The 23,315-nt window shown below is 41.1% G+C and overlaps 1 protein-coding gene across 1 annotated transcript in view; it reads left to right on the top strand.

The window, feature by feature from the left end:
• pds5b (PDS5 cohesin associated factor B) overlaps positions 1-23,315 on the top strand; it is a 35,126-nt gene that overhangs the window by 6,567 nt on the left and 5,244 nt on the right. Inside the window, exons 2-22 of the mRNA XM_004550135.5 lie at positions 4,517-4,644; positions 4,896-5,099; positions 5,401-5,487; positions 9,005-9,102; positions 9,896-10,022; positions 10,398-10,478; positions 10,998-11,138; positions 11,959-12,074; positions 13,201-13,295; positions 13,469-13,614; positions 13,907-14,058; positions 18,133-18,246; positions 18,339-18,420; positions 18,509-18,557; positions 18,689-18,828; positions 20,904-21,019; positions 21,133-21,238; positions 21,715-21,875; positions 22,068-22,191; positions 22,648-22,806; positions 23,100-23,168. Coding sequence (XP_004550192.1) covers positions 4,537-4,644; positions 4,896-5,099; positions 5,401-5,487; positions 9,005-9,102; positions 9,896-10,022; positions 10,398-10,478; positions 10,998-11,138; positions 11,959-12,074; positions 13,201-13,295; positions 13,469-13,614; positions 13,907-14,058; positions 18,133-18,246; positions 18,339-18,420; positions 18,509-18,557; positions 18,689-18,828; positions 20,904-21,019; positions 21,133-21,238; positions 21,715-21,875; positions 22,068-22,191; positions 22,648-22,806; positions 23,100-23,168 — 2,475 coding nt within the window. The 5' untranslated portion in view covers positions 4,517-4,536. The remainder of the gene's footprint in view (positions 1-4,516; positions 4,645-4,895; positions 5,100-5,400; positions 5,488-9,004; positions 9,103-9,895; positions 10,023-10,397; positions 10,479-10,997; positions 11,139-11,958; positions 12,075-13,200; positions 13,296-13,468; positions 13,615-13,906; positions 14,059-18,132; positions 18,247-18,338; positions 18,421-18,508; positions 18,558-18,688; positions 18,829-20,903; positions 21,020-21,132; positions 21,239-21,714; positions 21,876-22,067; positions 22,192-22,647; positions 22,807-23,099; positions 23,169-23,315) is intronic.

The following is a 23,315-nucleotide window of genomic DNA, read 5'->3' as shown; positions in this document are numbered from 1 at the left end:
TAAGCACAGTGTGAGTGCATGCCAGCGGGCGAGTCGGAAAGGGGCGGATACTTGGGCACGACACAAAGTAATCACATCCCCAAGTAGGGAGCTAAATTTCATTATGAGATGTGGGAGAGTCTGAGAAAATTAACAAACAAACTCCTCCACAGCGACGCACAACAGCGAGCAGCTAACACCTCTGCTGATTATCATAGCCGCCACTAAAGTTGCAGAGAAATATCAAGCTAGAACATCTAACCTGTGTGTGTTAACACTGACGCTTTTGCGGTGTGGTTTTTGTATATGACTCACAAAGGTAATCATTATCACTCGCTCTGAAACTTGATTGCATTATTTAAACCGCCATCTGATCTGATTTCATTACTGATGTATGACTGACTATGTGCAAGTTTGATTTTGATTCATTTTTATTTTAAATAACTAAAATTATAAGGAAATAATGAGATGTATGTAAATTATAATTGTATATAAAAGATGGCCCACCCGAGTTACATAGAGTCAAAGGAAGCGTCTTCAGATTGCTTGGTTTGTTGTTGAGAAACCCATTATATGACTCTTTGAATACTGGCTCCTTTAGTCAATGTTTCTTTGGACAGCATAGCAAATTATAAATTGCTTCCTATTACATGTGATGCAACAATTTACCATCTTGCTATCCTGAGGGGACTTTATGTTCTGATGGTTCTCTGGAAATTGAATTGAATTGAAATGGGAAAAGTAAACGACTGCAAAATGAGTCTGTGCACTCACGATCTTCGGCTAAGTACCTACATTCACATTAATCTGCTTCATCTATTAAATATTTTTACATGTCTGCGTTGTTAGCTGTTTTTGTGAGTTTATGTTAACGGCTAGAAAACTGACATGAAAATAGACCAAGACGTGAGTCTGGAGAAAATTACTGTTTTGGTTAATAGCAGCATTTCTGAGCTGTAACCGAGGAAAGCTGCCATGTCTTGGATTCTAGTTTCTAATATCAGGGTTTTGATATATTTAAACCAAGCAGCTCACTGGGCCTAACCATTGTGCAAAAGCTACAAGAGCTGCAGACATTTTGTTAGTTAATGTCAGCCTGCTGTTCTCTTTAAGCCACAACATGTTTTTAAAAAACAGCCTGCAAAGATTATAAAGAACAAGACAGATGTTATGACTTAGTACCCTTATTACCACTAATTAGGGTTGGCTAAATCATGCCAATGTACTCTCACATGTACACTTTTTTCTCTATAGCTATTAGTGTTGTCGTGGAGGGTAGAACAACAAGAACTGAGTGTCATGAAGTGCCCACAGGGGAGCACTGCAAAGCTAAATTAATGAGTCAGCGAGGTATGTCGAGCTTAAAGTTTGCGTTCTCAACATTACAGATGACTGGCTTTTTGCCTAGCTAGAAAAACCTGGCCCAAAGCAGGTTACATTAAGAGTTGAAATAGTCTGGAGTACCATTTTTAAGTAATTGTGTCACAGGCTTCTGACTTTATTAGATAGGGGGCAGAAAAGGGGCAGCGAGGGCCATCAGCATTTTATATATGCAAACTGTTGGGTCATGTCGTACTAATGCTGCAGAGGTTAAGTCACAAGTGATCAAAATGCAGCTCTTATTCACAGCGGTGCCCATGCATTCAGTTGGTTGCTCGTAGAGCTGGGCGATAGAACGATAACGATATGTATCGCGATAGAACTTTTTCTCGATAGAAAAATTAAAAAAAAAAAGAACAGCCAATCCAAATTACGTAGTGCAGAGCCGAACCAATCACAGCCGCAGCGTCACGTCACATGACTTGTTACGTACAGCACAAGTGCCAAGCCGCACATGTGTATTTGTTTGGGAAGCAGCCAGCCACCGTACCGCCGTGAAGGTATTTCGGCTATTTCAAGTCTGACAAAAAACAGAGTAGCGTGCACTGTAAATTGTGCCGAAAGCAAGTCTGGAAATACAATAAACTTTTCTCTAGATTTTTCTATGCGTTTGCACCTTTCGTCCACACGTAAACGGCGTTTTTGGTCACTGAAAACAAAGATTTTTAAAAACTCCGTTTTTGCATTTACTGTGGACTAGAAAAACGGAGAAAACGCAGCGTCAAAGGTGTGCGCATTTTTTGATGTCACACTGCGCCACGTTATTGTTTCGGTGAAATGAATTTCTACAATACTGTTAATTCTACTCTCTGCAGTGTTTAAATGCTTACAAATACACACAGTTACTGTCCGTCCACACATACGACTCGGTTCTGCTTCTATGCCCCAGCTTTGTTTACTTTTTCCCACCGTGGCTTCTAGACTTCTGATTGGCCAACATTTCTGCACGGGTAGGAATCTAGCTCCACCTGCTGCTTTGGCATGTTCATAAGGCAAGGCAAGGCAAATTTATTTGTATAGCACAATTCAACAACAAGGTGATTCAAAGTGCTTTACAGAGACATTAGAAACAAAAACAAATAAAAAGCATGATTTAAAATTGATTAAAACAAGCAAACAAACTAACTAACTAAACACACACATTTCACACCTGTTCGCGCGATCTGAACCCTTATCGTAAGGGGAGCTACCAGTCCTTCTGTGGATAGCAGCGTTTTCCTTCATTTCTGCCTTTATGTGTGGACGGGATTATTTTTTAAAACGAAAACGGAAAATCTCCGTTTTCAAAAATACCCGTGTACGTGTGGACGTAGCCTCGGTCTCTGACTGGAAGCGCTAATTCGTCATTCGGCTTTTGTCAGACTAAAGTAACTGTTAAAACTGTTTGAAAAGCTCAGCTATACAACAAGGAGAGATTGAGAATTTCCTTTTAGTTCTCAGTTTATTTGATATTGACAAAAGTTAGTCAGTTTTGTCTGTTCTTCTGTAAAACAAACTAAGATTTATTTTTAGAATTAATATTTTGTTTCTAAGTGGAATTGACAATTTAGTCTGTTTCGTTTGTTCTATTTTGAAACTTAAACGCTTTAGCGGCTGCCTTTTGTGTAGTTTGCAATATTTGCCTTTATTTATCTGAAAAAGTCTCATGTTCCTTAAGTACATCTACCCTGTTGAACTTATTATGGGAAATAAATATTTAAATAAAAACAAGCTGCTGATTATTTCACATTTTACTTGTGAGCAACGGCACATTTAAATCTTACAAATATAGTTATTTGGCTTATATCGTGATAGATATCGTTATCGCCTGAAATGAAAAAAACATATCGTGATATGAAAAAATCTTATATCGCCCAGCTCTAGTTGGCTTGTGATCCTAAAGAGCTGTCAAGTCTGTTTTTAAACTGCTGTAATGCCCACAAATGAGAAAATGAATCGGTTCATTTGAATCACCAAAACTTTTTAAATCTGTAAAATTAATTTTACTTTGATCTGACTAAAAACTAATTTGATTTCAACCTTCTCTGTTATTAGACTGTGGTACCGTGTCAGAACTGAATGCACTGATGTTTAAATGCTTTAATTATAAAGCCTGAGAGCACTCAGAGTGCACCGGGTGGGGGGGGGGGAATACAGATATCTGCTTAAAAGATTAACCGTTTTCTGCAGCTTTGCTCTTTTTCCATATTTGCCACTGTTAACTTCTGCAGTAACATTTTTTTTGTAGATCTCTATCACATGTTCCTCTGATAATGTCTCTGACTGAAGTAGGCTGCACTCAGTTAATCCATTTTGTGCAGAAGAAGAGTTAAATTATGCCTCTTTTTGTCTGAGAGCACACGGAGCCTGAAGCAGAAATCCCGGGTTAACAAAGAAAGCCGATAACCGCTTCTGTGATACCTGTTATCTCTGACTGGGATTTTGTTAAGCCAGCTAACACAAAGAAAGCCTAGCTATGTCAAAATGATTTCATAGTGCACCCCTCAGCTCATTCAAGCTCTTGGTATAGTCATAAACCTTAGCCGGGCTTTAGTTTGTCTGACAATTCAGGCTTTAGGTGAAGAGTAAATTCTTCTTACTGGGTGCACACATTTCTGTTGCTTTTAATGTCATTAATGGGGGGGAAAGCCACAGTGGGAATGGTTCATTTAGGTGTTTGAAAGGTGCCGCATGTATTATCTGGTTAAGAGCAGCTAAATTGGACGTCAAAGCACATTTTGTATCATGTGAATGCCCTAAAACGCAAACTGGGTGTAAATCCGTGAAATGCTTGTGGCTGCGGTAATGAAATGTGGAGCACAATGGTAGCAGAAGCTCACAAGGAAGGGAAAAAAAAAATCAGCCTTGCTCTCTGAATGCAGCAATTTCATCCTGGACACAGCTTGTAGGAAGCTATTGCTGCGCTGTGAATATCTCGCTGAATATTTCAGAGGTTGCTCTCTTTCAGGCTGCTTTAGAAGCTTTAAAGTAAAAGATTTCCTGTGGGTCTCAAGAAGTTAACATTGTGCCTTTTCATGGCCCCCCCCCCCCAAAAAAAAAAAAATCAAGATTCAGCAAGTTTTCAAGGTTCTGGGGTTTGACTCTCTTCCTTTGCTCTCTGTCAAAATAGTATTGCTGCTCTTGTGTTTGTAATTAATGCTCTTGTGTCTCTCTGCAGGCAGTGAAGAGCTAAAGAGGATGGCTCACTCTAAAGCTCGAGCCACAGACGGGAAGGTGACCTACCCCCCGGGGGTCAAGGAGATCTCTGACAAAATCTCCAAGGAGGAAATGGTTCGAAGGCTCAAGGTCAGTGTCAGATTGGTCATTACTGCTTCAGTAGTAGTTTTAGGAGTCGTCTTCTATTGAGGAATATTGCTGATATATCAGTGAAAGAATAATCATCTTTTTAAAACAAAATGTTTCACTTTGCTTGGTGTACCTGAATAAAGCCATTTTAAACCTCATTGTCTTGGAGTGATGATTGTTTTACCCCTTGCTCGGCCATTAACCTCGGGGACTTGCCTTCCCCCATTTAAAATGCCCCATCTCTTTTCTAGATGGTCGTCAAGACCTTCATGGACATGGACCAGGACTCTGAGGAAGAGAAGGAGCTCTACCTGAACCTGGCCCTCCACCTGGCCTCAGACTTCTTTCTCAAACACCCAGATAAAGATGTGCGTCTGTTGGTGGCCTGCTGTCTGGCAGACATATTCAGGATTTATGCCCCAGAGGCCCCTTACACTTCCCCAGACAAACTAAAGGTAGGGTGATTCATATTTTCTCGAAATGTCTTCACTCTGTCTTGTTAGAGTTACTGTTGTAATTAGACAACTCTGCTTTTGCTTCTCTAGAGGAATAATTTAATGCTAATTGGACAAATTGATATATTCAGTCAACAGGTGTACTTGAAATTCATTCAATGTGTGTCCTTTTATTAACAGTTTGAACATTTTCAATGTATTTCTATTTACTTTAGTGTAATTTTTTGATCATGCCTGAATTTTGCTTAGTAGAGCTGCTCACATGAAGGATTCACTGTATGCGTGTTTTTGTTTTGTCTAGGACATTTTCATGTTCATCACCAGACAACTGAAAGGCCTGGAGGACACTAAAAGCGCACAGTTCAACAGATACTTCTACCTGCTGGAGGTGCGTGACTGAGCTTTTGTGGCTAACGTGTAGCATTGGGGCTTTGGTCACAGTAAATTGAATTTGGTCCCAAGTAGTTTGATCAAAATACAGCGAGGAGTTTAATTTGAGCTTTTACAAAATTTGTGGTGTTGTGTTGTGCTGTCCTGGCTCTTTAATTGCAACAGTGGAGTGTGTGGAGTTGTTTGTTGTGACATTAAATACCAAGAGGTGTACACCTGGTTGCTACAATGGAGGCTTGTGCATCACAGAACTGTCAGGAACAGCCACTTGGATATTGGTTACTTCTTTTGCTGAAGGCTTTGCTCTGTGTGTGGATGCTATCTCTAAATGGCAGCAGAGATGCTTTTTTACAATAAAGTAGTATTTCTGATGTCTCTGAAAGGCATGTTAAAGTGCCACCGCATTCAGCATGCGTTGCATTGTGCAGGTAAAAGGTCAGCCGTGCACTGAGAAAGGATGGCTTCCTCTTTGCAATAGATTTCATTCAGCAACTGCTAGCAACCACTCTCTGTTTGGTCGGAGAGTACACCTTTTCCTTCCAACTTTGTGCGACTGAGGCCTAATGCATGTGTGCACTCCTGGTTGCATAATAAATGACTGTAGCTAACCGTATCTGAACTCCGTTTAAAGGATTAAAAAATGTACTGCGCCTTCAGAAAATTATTTATTTAAACTAAATTAGCCTTTAGCATTTTTGGAAGCTCTTTGAAGAATCTCGTTCTGATTTGATTTTTCCCTCGTTAATGGTTTGTTTTGTTTTTCGGTCTTCCTGCTTGTGTGGTTCATTGCGGTGTGTGTGTGTGCGTTTTTCATTAAATTATGAGTTTGTGCCAAGAAGCAATTTCCCCACAAATTGAAAGAGACAAACTGCTTTTAATTGCAAGTCATTGTCTTTTGTATGCAACGTAATGATTATTAGGATTGTAATTAAAGCTGCAGTTCTAACTGTGGCATAAATGGGCCATTTGAAGACGAGGGAAATCTTGCCATTTTTATTCTTCTTTTTTTTATGATTATTGTTAATACAGCAACAGTGAAGTCCAAATGATCTGTTGTAGGAGTGTGTAATACAGAGTTTTAATAGCTGGAACTACACCTATTGAATTTTGGGGGAGGGGCAAGGGTTGTACATGCTTAAACTAAGCACAAGTGTTCATGATGGTCGTGAGAGATATCGTTTACCTGGGTAATGTTTTTGCTTGAAATTTAGCCTTGAAGCACTTCAACAACCTGCACAAATACTGCCATGTGATGAAATCGGAAAATATTGTCTTCCTGAGATGTTGTGACTTGGCTCAGTCTTTTTAACCAAATGCTTAAAGCCCTGCTTTGCCACCATGTAGCTGCATCAGTAATTTTCATCCACTGTTTGCTCTTACTGTCATATGGAGCGCAGCTAGTGAGTGCTCCAGTGAAGCTCAGTGGAGTTGTCTGTTTACCTTTGGGTCACATGTCACCAGCTGTTAGTATCTCCTCCTCTGTAGACTGCTGGTACTCGGCGGTGTGTTTTAGCCTCAAGCAGTGAAACAACTTCAATGTTCCACCTTCAGAGGGAACAGTATTCTTGCATATTTTACAAAGTATTGTGCATTGTTGAGCTTTCTTTTTAGGTACTGGATCAGAGGCTGACACACAACTCTCGCTTTCAGACGTGCCTGGGCTTATTGTGTTGTAAAATGCACTAGGAAACATAAACACATGGCAATGATTTGACATTTTTATATCACTACAAATATCTCTACCTTACTATAACAGATGGTTTGATATGGCACAGGCCTAATTTATGAACTGATTCAAATTTGATGGTCAAGATCACTGTGAGCTCATCTCAGCCTTATATTAAGCAGTTCTGATGAAGAAGTAATCTTCCTGCAGTAGAGTCAGCTCACACTAACTTCAAAGCAGGCCAAGTTCATACTAACTAGCTTTAAAGAATATATGTTATCCTTACAAAGCATGCGGTGGATATGTAAAACATATCAGTGGAGAGTGGGAGTAGTGGAAAAGGTCACTTTTAAGCATGTTAAGTGGGTGGCTTAATGAAGAACTTGAATTGCTTTTTCAACTGCAAAGGTTTTAATTGTGCTAACAGCACACAGAGTAGTTGTTGGCTTTGGAAGAACAATTTCTCACTCTTTCTCAACATTTGCTTTCTCCACTGTCGTGCTATCTCAGTGCTTTCTGCTGTGTGTATCAGAGCAAGCCAGATCCAGAGCCATGCAGCCCTAATACACTGAAGCCCTTGCACTGGCCAGTATTGATATGCTTTATCATTAAACTTGGTCACTGCCCTGAAATACTGTTTCCTCTGGTGTCATTTGTCCTTACCTGTTGGGACTGAGTGCGAGTTTTATTTTAGTGTCCAATTTCAGTCCTCTTAAGAGGCGGCTGGTGCCTGGTCACGGTGTCACAGCTGAATACCCTCAGGCTTATTTTAAAAAACAAGACTGAATGTTACCTGGAAATGATTGCATTTATAGCTGTTGGTTTTTTGTTTGTTGGTTTTTTTCCCTCTTGTTTAGCAAGTTCCATTAGCATAAGATTGCATGCATTACTGTACCCGGTACAGTAGGCACTTCTAAAGCAGTCAGACTTGCTGCAACTTATTGTTTCAAGATTGCTTTATTTGTAAGTCTCTCATACTTGTTGGTGTTTGCCTGCTTATGTTAAACTACAATTTTGCATGTATTGCATCAAGATGCATTTCCATTAAATGTTGTAAAGCAATATGAGTTTTGACAACAACTGCAAATGTGTTGGATTGACAGTAGCAGTAGCCTTCCATAGAGGAGGATTCTACCAGCTACATGATAAGGACAGGTAGATTGGACCCTACAGTCTGTTAATCTATGCAGCTCCTGTAGATGTTATATACAGGTGGCCCAGTACTTTTGTCCATACAGTGTATATTTATGGATTAATGATAAGTGGCACAATATTTTTTGTTTGTACAGCCTATTAGGTTTTGGAACCTGCATAATATTTTAGTACCCAACCCTAGCACCCACTTAGCACCAACCTCCAGCTCAACCCAGTCAGAAAATGGGAAGTGAACTTAATGGGAGACACTTATTGGAGCGTTGAACTGTTAAAGGGCTTCAGAGGTTGGTGGAGACCAGAAATGAAGGTAAACCAGTTACAGCAGATTGCTGCTCCTCCTTGAGCCTGGTTCTCTCAGGATTTTTTTTCCCTTCCCACTGCCAAGTGCTTGCTCAAAGGGTGCTCTTTGATTGTTGGGCTTTATCTCTGTGATACAATTTAAAGCATTTTGAGAAGACCGCTGCTGTGATTTGGTGCTAGATAAATACAATTGAATTAAAGGGGGAAGGAGCATTCAGCAGGTAGACGCATGCACACTTCACTGAGCTGCTGCTCGTTCATAAGAGCTGAATTTTGTCACCATATCAACTTTGAAGCCTATAAGTGTTTTAACCACTTGACAAGAAAACACAGCTGTGCTGCATGAATATTTTCATATATATCTTGTCGCCTCTTTTTCTTTTTTTCCCCCCAGAACATCGCATGGGTGAAATCCTACAACATTTGCTTTGAGCTTGAAGACAGCAACGAGATTTTCACCCAGCTCTACAGAACTCTCTTCCAGGTCATCAAGTGAGTCCCTATTTATAAGTCACAACCAACCACCTCGGTTTTCATGGTGTATTGCATGTGAGTCTGTGCCCAGATTTTTATTTTTTTCTAATTCCTTCCTTAATTTTTTTTTTTTTTGCCTTCCTGCAGTCCTGACAGCACTAAGCTGCTGTGATTCAAACATCTGAAAATTGTCTTTGCTGCTGCATCGTAAAAATGCACAGTAGCGGTACAGTTGTTTCTAAGTGATTGCCCTCTCGCCTCTCTTCTTTTTTCTTCTAAACCCCCACCTCTCAATTTTACTGTGCTGAACACAACCTCCAGGGCTAAATTCTGCAGTACAGAATCTGGCTCTTTGCCACTGGAAAGATTGTGGTTGTCTGTGTCAAGGTTGTGCCAACACGGTGCTTAATTCTTTTTATTTTCTTTTTACTGCATTGAAAGAATCTAAAGAAGCCTGCTTTCCATTTAAAATATTCTCAGTGATCCAGCAGGTGTTGGTGAGATGGTGTTAGTATGTGTGGAAGTGGTGTTTCCAGAGAGTGCCACATAATGAGACTGGTAATGCTTGGTACTGTTAAGGAAGACAGTCAATCAGATTTAACTTTAGCTAATAAGCTTTGCTGCCCTGCTGTAGTGCAGATCATTATGAGCAGGTTTACCCACCCTTTGTGTGAGCGGTGCATTTTCAAAGACGCATAGTGTTTTGTTTGAGAGGAAGGTTACTTTTTGAAATGAGAGGTCCTGTCAGAAAAACAAGTCACATCAGTTATACAAAGAGTCCGTCCTTAATCTTTGTGCATTGTTTCCCTAGCAATGGGCACAACCAGAAAGTGCACATGCATATGGTGGATCTGATGAGCTCCATCATCTGTGAGGGAGACACCGTATCGCAGGAGCTGCTGGACACCGTGTTGGTCAATCTAGTGCCAGCGCACAAGGTATGTCGGGTGAAGTGCAGATGCGCATCCGTTTAACTGTCTCAGTAACGCGCTCGTAGTACCGCCACAAGAGATGATCCAAGTAGAACCGGCTCAGTAAAGGAAAACCTTAAAAAATAAATTGAAATGTTCACTAGACAGAGGCCAGTATGATTTTCCATCCTCTCTAATTCAGTGAGACCCCTGCAGGTGGGAAGAGGTAAAGCAGCTTAAGCACTGGTCCACAAGAATAAGTGGACATCTGCTCCCGAACTATCCAAATGGCATTCAGACAAGAGATGATGGACTACACCCTCGTCTTTCACAGCCACATCTCTGAACATTGCTGTGATTTGCTGTTTTATTCACCAATTTGTTTTTGTTGTTGTTATCCAGAATTTGAATAAACAAGCATATGACCTGGCCAAAGCTCTGCTGAAGAGGACTGCCCAGGCTATTGAACCCTACATCACCAATGTAAGATGAAATCTTTGACACTCTTATTTATAGTGCTGTTTTAATCCTTTACTTCATTTTACACAGGAGACATAGTCATATTTAAAGCTGTTAACAGTCATAACACTCAAAAGTGATACATTCAGAGGTGTAACTGTGGCTCTGAAGTCGGTGGCGTGTAGTGTGATATGAAGAATGTGATATTAACTCTACTTAAAGCACAGCCTGCCATGCTTGAAATGTTTCTGTGCTGTAGGAGTTTCATATCTGTGCTAATGAAGCTAAGAGATATGGTGAACATTACGGCAAACTTCTAATGCCTCCTAATCCACGTGGTTTACACGTCCTTGGTTAAAATACCGAATCCCTCCCACCTTCAATAGCTGTTCTGTGATGGATCTCAGATACGTAAGATGATTTATGGTCTTGCACACACGTACTTACTCCTCTCTCCGCTAACGCAGTCCGAGTTTGAGTCGTGCGATCATGTAGGAGTTTCATCAGTAATCGTTACTCCTCCTGCTCTGTCGTCTGCATCAGTTTTTCAACCAGGTGCTGATGCTGGGAAAGACCTCAGTCAGCGATCTGTCCGAGCACGTTTTTGACCTCATCTTGGAGCTTTACAACATAGACAGCCACCTGCTGCTCTCAGTGCTGCCACAGCTGGAGTTCAAGCTCAAGGTATAGGGGAAAAAATCCACATTTATCTATTTATTTTATCTTTGTCTGTGTAGTTGTTTTGCATAATATTATGATGTTTACAAGAATTTAATATTTTTAAAGCAGTTGCATTGTGATGTTAGCAGTAGTTTTAGATTAAGCAGCAATACTTCAATAAGTATTGATATTATAACTACAGTCAAACTGCAAAAGCCTTAAGTCTTGTAGCCATTACACACAGAACTGCACATTTTCACTTTCTCTGCAGGTTTGTTGATTCATATTAGAAAGATAAAGCAGTCAGCCAGTCAGCATAATGTTGCCTCTGCAGTGTCTCATAAAGGCATCCCGCTGATGGATAACGCTCATTAACTGTTCATGGGGAGTGAGGATCACTGCTGTCTCCTCAAAATAATAGCTGTGATAAAATCTCTCTGCTTTAGACCAGAACCCCTCTCGCTCTCTTTCTCTCTCTCTCTTGCTCTCTCTCTCGCTCTCTCTCTCTTTCTGATGCTTGCTCCCCCTTTGCCGTTCTCTCACTCACGCTCGTTTCATCTTTTTATCTCTCACTCTTTCTTTCCTCTTTCCTCCCCCTATTGCACTTTTGTCTTTCTTTCATGCTCACCCCTTTCCTCTTCCTTCCTCGTCTCCCTTTGTCTTGCTTCTGATTTGCAAACAAGATTGATACCAAAGAAAGTACTGCCATTGTCTGTTATGAAAACGGTAATGTTTCCCGTGTAGTTAATGTAAATGACTTGGCACCTCGTTCCAATCGACGCAGCCGATTTTGGTGCATCATTTCTCTCCCCATCTCTTTGTCTTTCCCCGCTCGTCTCTGCAGAGTAATGATAATGATGAGAGGCTGCAGGTGGTGAAGCTGCTGGCTAAGATGTTTGGAGCCAAGGACTCTGAGTTGGCTGCGCAGAACAAACCACTCTGGCAGTGTTACCTGGGCAGGTGGGATTCAGTGTTGTGGATCTGACAAATGTCTCTATAATCGCGATTTGATTGATAACTTTGCTTTCAAAGAGACAAAAGAATCATCTTTTCTTTTTTAGCTTGCATTTAGTATCAATTGGTTGGTTCACTTTTGGATTAATACTATATTTTAAACCATATTAAAACTAAATATATTTTCTTTTTGTTGTGGTTACACTGGATTCTTCACTTTATTATTACTACATAAATGCCACACAAATCCTGTGTGATAAAACACAGCGAACTGTTTGCCATAGGCCGGAGAGATGATCAAAACAAAGACAGATGGAGAATCGGGTGTGAGCACGAGGCCGTAGATAATTAAAATAAATGAGAAAAATAGAACTGTGCTTGTCTTTAATGTACGCGTGTCATGGTGTTGCATTGAACAGTCGTACAATTGTATTATAAAATCAAGTCTTGCAAAGAACAAAGGGAAGAGTTGAGAATACTTCCTGCAGCTGATCAAGCAGTTTTCAGGTGTGGAATTGTGGGTGAACTGTCCCTTTAATGGCTCATAGATAATACTATGTATTAAAGTAGAGTAGATTAGAGCACAGGATGGAAACAAACGTTAGCAGTAGACTGCTTACATGCAGCGTATCTACAGTTTCCTGCTCTTACCATGAGAAATAAAATAGAATCTACTGGGTTCTCTTATATCAGGGTGTGTGTGAGCACGTCACACACCAGAAGTGTGAGTTTTTTCACCTTAATATATCTCTTAAACCCATTGGGAGAGTCTGGTGAAGCCTGTCTGTAGACGGTTAAACAGATTACATGTTGTTGTTAATCCACAAAGAGAGTCTGGGCTGTAATTTGTATCTCATTAGTTTTACAGGGTTCGACCCTGTCAAGTGCAGCTTAGCTAGTTTATCTGGCTTAGAGTTAGACTTATTCGGCCCCAATATACCTGAATTTTACTGCGTGTCCAAAATATGTGGGAGGGTTTGGCGGGAGTCATGTGACAGAGTGTAATATAAAGTGAGCTTGTTGATGTATGTTGTGTACCCACATGAGACGCCGTCTTCTTAGAGCTATGTTCATGTACGAGCCACCTTTTAAAGTCGCCGACATTAACGTCCGTTTCTTTTATCAAAAAAAGGTTTAATGACATCCACGTGCCTATCAGATTGGAGTGTGTCAAATTCGCCAGTCACTGTCTCATGAACCACCCAGACCTGGCCAAAGACCTTACAGGTAAAAACACACGGACACTTTCGTGCTTTTGTGTGCTGAGAACTGCATGTGCGTGAAGGCCGCTCGAGTGTGTGCTCGACGTCAAATGAGAAGCAGCTGCCTGGTGCTTTCTTTGCGTTCGAGGTAGCCAGTCCTCTCACGTCCCACTCATTTGTTCCTGTTTCCTTCCCCAGAATACTTGAGGGTCAGATCACATGACCCAGAGGAGGCTATTCGCCATGATGTCATTGTCTCTATAGTAACTGCTGCCAAGAAGGATTTGTCTCTAGTCAATGATGCACTGCTCAATTATGTAAAGGAGAGGACTTTGGACAAGAGAGTAAGTCATGTTTTTTAAATCCTGGTCAATAATGATGATGATGTTGTTATTATTAGTATTATTTTATTATTGATGTATCAGATTGTTTCAGATATAGTTACACTGTTGTTGTTTGTTTTGGGTTTATTGATCTAATAGTGAGATTTATAATTTGATTATTAATATTTTTGTTGGTACACGTTTGGCTTAAATGGCAGTAAACAGTCACATCAGCCGCTGCACCTGCCCGTTGAATATTTTATTTTCTAACTAGTAGTTTCATTGATACGTTTTCTTTTTAATTTGCCGTCAGTGGCGCGTGCGTAAGGAGGCCATGATGGGCCTTGCATCGATCTACAGGAAGTACTCGCTGCAGGGAGAAGGCGGGAGGGAGGCCTCAAAACAGATTTCCTGGATCAAAGACAAGCTGCTGCACATCTACTACCAGAACAGCATTGATGACAGGTTTGTGTGCATGTTTTTCTGTTGGCTACAGTTCAAAATGTATTCATTTAGTACCTGGGAGTTTAACTTTTTAACTTTTTGTGTGATTGCAGAGGAAAAAGCTGGTAGTGGTGCATTTCAGAGTCTTAATTTACTGTGATGAACAATTCCTGCTCTGTGCATAACTAACTGAATGTAGAAAATGAGCTCTAATAAGTTTTTTCCCAGCAGAAACATTAAAATCTGCCTTTAATATCCACCTTTCTCTGCACTGCATTTATCAGTGCGGTGTCATAGCTGTATGGAGGAAGAGAGACTGGTTCTGTCACCCTGCCGAGGCTCATAATGTAGAGCAGTCCCAAATATTTTTGTAAGCGAGTTGTGTGCGTGGGACTTTTTATTATTCTTTGAGCAGCATTCCTTTGATGGTGTGTGATTGTTTCTCCATCTCTCCACCTACACTTACTCAACATGGAAACCATCATTCTGCAAAATGTCACCAGCTGAATTAGAAGTAGATTAGATGATACGAGGCAAACTGAGATGGGTTTTTAAAGCCTAAATTGAGTAAAAGAAAAGGGAGAGGAAGAGAACGAGGCGTCGGACTCGAATCTCAGTGGACTTTCTGTGGGTGTAGGTGATCTCTGCTGCTGTGGAGTCACTCAGCTGCTGGCAGGAAAGTGCCCGATGTGGTCGGAGTGTATGCATGTGTGTTGTGTGAACAGCAGGGTAGCTTTACTTGTGTTGGTTCAGCAGTTTCCCCTTGAAAAGCTCTAAAACTTCAGCACATAAAGGCTGAAAAGGGTTTTTTGTTGTTGTCGTTGTTGTTGTGACGAGTGTTGACATTTGAGCTTATGTTTGAATTAATTAATTTACATATCAGTGAGGTGTGTGATGGTGGTGCAGCACCATGAGGGCTGAGAGACAGTGACAGAAGGCTGATCTTAAGTGGGAGTAGGTGGAAGACACCCTGGAGAGGTGGAGGTATGATGTGGAGTAAAGAGGAATGAAAGTCAATAGAAGGAAGTCAGAATACTCGTGTGTGAATGAGAGGGAGGCAGGAAGTGTGTTTAAGCGAGTGAGTTTAAATATGTGCGGTCAGTAGAGCTGGGCGATATGAGATTTTTTCATATCACGATATGTTTTTTTCATTTCAGGCGATAACAATATCTATCACGATATAAGCCAAATAACTATATTTGTAAGATTTAAATGTGCCGTTGCTCACAAGTAAAATGTGAAATAATCAGCAGCTTGTTTTTATTTAAATATTTATTTCCCATAATAAGTTCAACAGGGTAGATGTACTTAAGGAACATGAGACTTTTTCAGATAAATAAAGGCAAATATTGCAAACTACACAAAAGGCAGCCGCTAAAGCGTTTAAGTTTCAAAATAGAACAAACGAAACAGACTAAATTGTCAATTCCACTTAGAAACAAAATATTAATTCTAAAAATAAATCTTAGTTTGTTTTACAGAAGAACAGACAAAACTGACTAACTTTTGTCAATATCAAATAAACTGAGAACTAAAAGGAAATTCTCAATCTCTCCTTGTTGTATAGCTGAGCTTTTCAAACAGTTGTAACAGTTACTTTAGTCTGACAAAAGCCGAATGACGAATTAGCGCTTCCAGTCAGAGACTGAGGCTACGTCCACACGTACACGGGTATTTTTGAAAACTGAGATTTTCCGTTTTCGTTTAAAAAAAATAATCCCGTCCACACATAAAGGCAGAAATGAAGGAAAACGCTGCTATGAACATGCCAAAGCAGCAGGTGGAGCTAGATTCCTAACTGTGCAGAAATGTTGGCCAATCAGAAGTCTAGAAGCCTCGGTGGGAAAAAGTAAACAAAGCTGGGGCATAGAAGCAGAACCGAGTCGTATGTGTGGACGGACAGTAACTGTGTGTATATGTAAGCATTTAAACACTGCAGAGAGTAGAATTAACAGTAACAGTATTGTAGAAATTCATTTCACCGAAACAATAACGTGGCGCACAGTGTGACGCATGCACCAGTTTATTGTATTTCCAGACTTGCTTTCGGCACAATTTACAGTGCACGCTACTCTGTTTTTTGTCAGACTTGAAATACCTTCACACTACGGAACTTCTTTGGCTCTTCCGTTCGACAATCTCTCCGGCATTGGAACCATCATCTGTTTTCTCTTCGGTCACGCTCGGTTGATTTTTCTAGTCGGCACACTCATTTCCTCCATTACCCGCTGGCTGCTTCCCAAACAAACACACGTGCGGCTTGGCACTTGTGCTGTACGTAACAAGTCACGCGGACGTGACGCTGCGGCTGTGATTGGTTCGGCTCTGCGCTACTTAATTTGGATTGGCTGACTTTTTTTTTTTTTTTTTTTTAAGAGGACAAGAGCGGCGAAGTCTATCGCGATAGCTTAATTTCTCTATCGAGTAAAAGTTATATCGCGATACATATCGTTATCGTTCTATCGCCCAGCTCTAGCGGTCAGCCATCCAAAGCAGCAGGTGGTGCACGAGAGAGGTGAAGAAGACGGTCCAGGCTAGGCATGGGTATTGATAAGATTTTCACGATTCCGATTCCATTTTCGATTCTGTTTAACGATTAAATTCTTTATCAATTCTTTTTAAAAAGGAGAACACTGAGGTTGATTAGCTTAGAACTTTGTTTTATATCGTCTCTTTGAACAAGATAGAGATTTAGGAGTAACATGGCCTTACAAACCCAGCAGTGAGATCTTAAGAGATCCACAGCCTACGGCTCTTCAATGGGGTGTCACAGGGTCCCCAGGAAATGTAAAATAATAAAATAAATATTCTTCTGTAGCAATAACAAAGTATAACATAAATTATTCTGTAGCAATTACACAAGAATATCCAGTAATGTCCCTGCCTACAATTAAACACATTCACATACCGAATGTCGGGGCATCTGCTGTGGCAAATGGGTGCAAGCCTTTGACCACAAACTTGGTCACTGCTCGGTGACATTCGTCTATCCTGGCCTGAAAGGAGACGCTACCGGTAGACTGCAGCGACAACTGCCAGCATCTGAGCCAGACTCTGTCTGTCTCTCTCATCATGGTCACCTAAACGCACAGTAATGGCAGGTTTTGTAATGAGGCAGATCGCGCTAACATAATATGCACTGTTAGTTGATTATTTACCTGCCGTATTAAGGGGAGAGGACGTGCAAACGTTAACGCTGCTGCTGGGTTGAGATTCACAAGTCCGGAGTGGAATTAAAAACACGACATTCATTTAAGGTTATCACGTGTTTTGTGAGCAAATGCTTTTGCATATTCGTAGTGTTTCCTCCCTTAAATGAAATATCTACTTTGCAAGTATTGCAAGTTGCCCCGTTGTCATCCGTTCTCGTAAAGTATAACCAAACTTTTGAGCGTTTGAGCCGCGTAGGCGCCGTGTTTCCTGCCAGGTAAATGACGCTCCGCAACGTGGTGACGTCATTCGGGGCGACTGGAATCAATAAGTGAATCGTTTGCAAAAATGCCAAAAAATTCCAAGGAGTTGAAACAGTGGGAACCGGTTCTCAACAAGAACTGGTTTTCGATACCCATCCCTAGTCCAGGCAGGGTGGAGTGGGTGGAGATTCAGAGGTGATTTGTTACAGAAGGATAGAAGCAAGAGTGAAAGAGAGTATTTAGAGGATCAGTCGATGTGCTGATGGCAGTTTGGGTCTGAGCTCTGAATGCAGGCCCTTCGAGAGCCGAGGTGCCCTGACGTTAAAGGCGCAGTCCCGTCTAGACTTGAATTTAGACCCAGGAGCTGCCAGCAGGGTTTTGTTGAGGGTTTCTGGCTGCCCACAGGCTAATGGGCTAATTTAAATAAGTAATGAAGTAATGTCTGCAGTAAAGTAAAGCTCCCAGGAGCCATTAGTAAGAGTACTAAATCAAATCAGTAACCTGTGTAGAGATGCTCAGTGATGTCATATCGCTCTTCTGGTTTTAGTTAAAGGTTCAGCTGCTGCTTTCTGTACCGGCTAGGATCTATTAACTATTACTAACCACTCGCACCCAAACATTTTTATTATTTTATTATTATTAATTTAATTTTCTCCATAAAATGTGCCCTCTGTACGTACAGGTTGCTGGTGGAGCGGGTTTTTGCCCAGTACATGGTTCCTCACAACCTGGAAACCACTGAAAGAATGAAGTGTCTGTACTACCTGTATGCCACCCTGGACACAAATGCTGTTAAGTAAGTCAGTTTTTAATTGTTATGCAACAACATGTGTATTAAAGGAGGCCTGGCAAACACATCATTGTGTCCCTTGCTTCTTTCACCTGCAGAGCTTTGAATGAGATGTGGAAGTGCCAGAATCTGTTGAGACACCATGTCAAAGACCTGCTGGACCTGATCAAAAAACCCAAGGTAACTAACGCACACCACAGACTGTAATAACTGCACTATACTTGTCTCTAAAAGGTTTTTCTGTAACTGTGTGTTTGTTTGTTTTCAGTCTGAAGCATCCAACAAGGCTGTGTTTGCCAAAGTCATGGTGATCACAAGTAAGGCATCTCTCTGAATTCAGCACGTCCTTTCAAACAGGAAAAATGAACAAAAGTGATCGCAGGGTGACCTTCTCACCCTGATTTCACATCGATTTCACTGTGACATGCTGAAATTTCTCTGTGAACAGGGAACCTGCCAGACCCTGGCAAGGCTCAGGACTTTGTGAAGAAGCTGGCTCAGGTCTTGGATGATGATGAGCGAATCAGAGATCAGTTAGAAACCTTGGTCAGCCCCGCGTGCTCTTGCAAGCAAGCTGAAGTCTGTGTGGTGAGTGTTGAGTTCCTTTGAGATAACGATGTGGTTTCCTTTAAGCGAAATACTTTCATCCCTCCACTAGCTTTGTGTTATTTGACCCGATTCTTCATATAGGTACTGTAGTCGTAAATGTACTTATTTGTTCATAGAGTTCACATCTTCCAATTTTTGTGCATAAGACAACACTTTTATACACATGTCAGTATTTTGAGTCCAAAGTGTCCTTGTCTTTATTATATCTAATCTGTAATAACCTTTAAATGAGCAGTAACTCGACTTGAGTACATTCCAAAGGTGGTTTTAAAATGTTTAAGCTTGGTTTCATGACAGTTTTAGTGACCGATCGTTGTCACGGTGGGGAAATGTATTGAAACAATCCACCCCTGCTCCGCTGTAAGGAGGATGTTATTAGGGCTGCCCGCCATAATTTCTGTCTCTCTGTCTGATGTCTCGCCGAACACAGAAGACAGACTGAGACGTGTGACTGTAGCGGTCTTGAGCAGTAATTCTCCCGGCTTTCTGAAGATCCTTCAAAGTTTTTCTTTGGACGTCGGCTGCTCTTTCACTCATTTTTAATCCATTTATGGTACCTAATCATATACAGAGGATTTCTTTTTGTTTGTAAAACATTGACCTGTGAATCACTCAAGCACAAAAAGGCACCTGTGCGCCAGCGTTGTGTCTGCGCAAACAACTTAGCAAAGACACAATTTTACGTTGCGTCCTCAGACACTTTGTTAGTAGCAGCCTGATGCATAAACAAACGTTTTCCTGTTTCGTTAGTTGAATCTGCGAACGTTGCCAAAGGTAACAGTCTTGGCAACGTGGTATTTTTGCAACATGACGGTCATTCGAAAAGAGCTACTGGCCAAAAACTCGTATCTCAGCATGATGTGCAGCGTGTCCTTTAAAATTTGAGGAAACTAGACAAGTCGAGTCCAAAAAAAAAGTGGCAGACCTAAAGATCCATCTTAAGAATTAGGGGAGGAAAATATATCAAAGCCCTGACAGAGGACCTCAGAAATGCCTAGAGACCTTCAGTTGATCCATCTGCTACTCACTGAAGCCTCATCAGAAATGGTCTCAGTGGAAGAGCCATTCTTAAAGGAAACAGAAAAGGCTCAGGTATGCCAAGTTATACAGGACCTGGACTGAGAATCAATAGGACAAATGCAGAAAAGTACCACCAGATTTTGATCCAGCATGCAGTACCTTCTGGAGAGCATCTGATTGGCAGCAGCTTCAGGATGACAATGATCACAAACACACTGCCAGTGCACTAAAAGCATAGCTGGATAGAAAAGCACACAATGAAACACTATCTGTCAAGGATTGACCTTCCAAGAGCCCTGACCTCAATAGCATTGAAGCAGTGTGCTTTCATGTTGACCGAGAACAGAACGAAAGGCAGCCATGTCCTTCAAGACGTCTGGAGAAGTATTCCTGAAGATTAACTAAAGAAATTACAGGAAAAATCAGCTAAGAGAGTTGGTGGTCATACCAAATATTGACTTTCAAGCCTGTTAGAACTGCACAGACTCTGTTTTTGCTTTATACACTGTATTTACGTTTGTTTGCACATAAATCACTGTGCTTCTTTCCCATTTTTCTTGGAAAATGGAAAGAAATGAGGGGAAGCATGAGACACTTGCACAATAGAGTATTTCACTAGAAAGTATTTTTGGTATTTTTTCTTGTTGCTTAATCCTGCGGCAGATTTGCTAAGTTGGCAACAATTAAGTGAACTAAATGATGATGCTCACTGCTGTGAGTATATGAGATGTTGGGCGTTCATGCTGCTGTGTTTGTATTTCCACATTTTAAAAAAGAAAAAAGAAAAAAAGCAGCATTAGATTTTAGTCCAGCTGTGAAATATCACTCCAGGTGGCTTTGGTTTGGAAATACTGAAAAGGCACAGAGAATATTACGGCCATAAAACCCTGAGCTGGTGCTGTAAGCGTTGCCACAAAGTGCCTGCTCATAGGGGGTCATCTGATTGGTGGAGTTTTCTCTCTGTTAGGGTCTTCGTATTGTTGTGGTTTGGTGCTACATAAATAAATTGAAGTTCTTAATTGTCGTCCTTTCAGAGAGACATCACTAAAAAACTTGGCAGCCCCAAACAACCCAGCAATCCATTCCTGGAAATGGTGAAGTTCCTGTTGGAGAGGATTGCTCCTGTGCACATCGACACAGAGTCCATCAGGTACTGTGCGTCAGGATGCAAATTTTAGCTCATCCAATAAATAAAAAGAATGCAAACAACAGCCATATCCGAGTCTAGCGTGCAGAAATTTAACCTCTACCATCATCTCTCAGTGCTCTGATAAAACAGGTAAACAAATCTATAGATGGAACAGCTGATGACGAAGAGGAAGGTGTTCCCACTGAAGAGGCCATCAGAGCAGGGCTGGAACTGCTGAAGGTAAAGATCGGTAATAAACACGAACGCCTATGGTGTTTATCTGCAGATTGACACGATGGATACTCTGTTGTAAGCCTTTTCATTATCGTGCGTGAGTGCACCATTTAACAAAAATAGAATACCTGCAAGAATTAATCTAAATTATAGGCTCTGCAGTCGCTCAGTAACTTCTGCTGCTGTCGTGTCAATTGCTACCTGCAGTCTAGCAATCAGTGATATATAAATTGTTGTTGGTTGAAATTGTGGAGTGACGGGGAAAAAAGAAGCACTCGGTGATGGATGATGTCTCCTGCAGTCCTGCCTTTTTATAGTGACACAAACACAACAGATAATTAATGAGTAAAACACACACACATCTTTTCGACCCTTTACGGTTTGCTTAAAATATCAATCACGCTTGTTTCTTTTCTTTCTAAGGTGAAAAGGTGTTGATTGTACTCTGCGCAGCTGTTTGACTCACCTTTCATCACTCGCAGGTGCTGTCATTCACACATCCAGTGTCATTCCACTCTGCAGAGACGTTTGAGTCTCTGCTGGGCTGTTTGAAAATGGATGACGAGAAGGTGGCAGAGGCAGCGCTGCAGATCTTCAAGAATACAGGCAGCAAGATGGAGGAGAGTTTTCCTCACATCAAATCGTGAGTTTGATGAGCTAAATTTGGCTGATTTGTTTGCCTTGCAGCGCTGTGTAATGTGCAGTGACACTCCTGGAATGCAGGGATGCATTATTTATACGCTTACTTAGGACACGCTGCTCTGTGCATGACTTGTGACCCAACTTTCTGCTGTGTTTTTGTTGTTCGTGGTGTTCTCCCGTCTGCTCCCCCAAGTGTTCTACTGCCGGTACTACAGGCCAAAGCCAAGAGAGGCCCTCCCCGCCAGGCTAAATATGCCATCCACTGCATCAACGCCATGTTCAGCAACAGAGACACACACTTTGCCCAAATCTTTGAGGTCAGTCACTTTGGTGCCAGGTTTTTATCTATGTGGTCAATGAGAGAGGATATCCCTATCCCTGGCTTAAATCCTGTTTGTGACGGGCAGCCAATCAAAATGAAATTCGATTTAAAAGGAAGGCGAAAAGACCTAAAACATGTTGTTTTAGACGGTGAGTGAACTCTGGGCCAGTATTGGGTGACTGCTGATTATCTGGAACTTTCAAAGCAACTGAATCTAAGAGGGGAAACCAATGTGGTTTGGAGTGCTTTACCCTTTAATTGTGTTATTTCAGCCGATTTTCCTGTTTTTTGTGTTACAAAGAGAATCCGTCTGCATTCATGGATGTGCTCAGAATATTTACCCCAATGTGACGTCTGCATTAACTTTACATCAAATCCATCCTGAGATTTTTTAATTTATTTTTTTTATGTGCTCCTAAAACTGTGTCAGTGACATGTTGTGTTTCTTCAGCCTCTTCATAAAAGTCTGGACACTGCTAACCTGGAGCAGCTCATCACTCCTTTGACCACCCTGGGTCACCTGGCCCAGCTGGCCCCAGAACAGTTTGCCGCACCTCTCAAATCTCTAGTCGCCAACTTCATTGTGAAGGATCTGCTCATGAACGACAGGGTATACACACGCATCCACGTATACCTCTTACTGTTCTGCAGTGTTTAAGCACGCCTCTTCTCTTTAGCCTTTTGAGCCTAAGATTAGTGCTTCTCCTTTACTATTATTATTTGTAACTTTTTTATTACTTTTCATTTTGATGTAATTAGTCTTGTTTTACTCATTTAATTATTATAAGTGGGGGGTTTTCTTCTGATTGCACTTTGGCTTAAATGTGCTGTATAAATATTCCCAGCTGTGTTGACCTAAAGTCTCAGTTTATGTGAATTATTCAAATTGTTTGTTATTTGTAGATCCCAGGAAAGAAAACAACCAAACTTTGGGTTCCCGATGATGAAGTGTCCCCAGAGACCATGGCCAAGGTCAGCAGTGAACGTTTGTGTGTCTCTTCAAAAGCTCCGTCTGGCTGCTGTTTTTGTTTTTTAAGTAGTTTAATCTGAAGATTACTCTGAGCCAGAATTCTCCTAATTACTTTGTCACACTCTTGATGTATTAATGCAAAACACTTA

The sequence above is a fragment of the Maylandia zebra genome, linkage group LG10 (genome assembly GCF_041146795.1).
Source record: "Maylandia zebra isolate NMK-2024a linkage group LG10, Mzebra_GT3a, whole genome shotgun sequence".
NCBI lineage: Eukaryota > Metazoa > Chordata > Actinopteri > Cichliformes > Cichlidae > Maylandia > Maylandia zebra.
The sequence above is the reverse complement of the archived record's forward strand: the minus strand, read 5'-3'. Positions and strand labels throughout refer to the sequence as shown.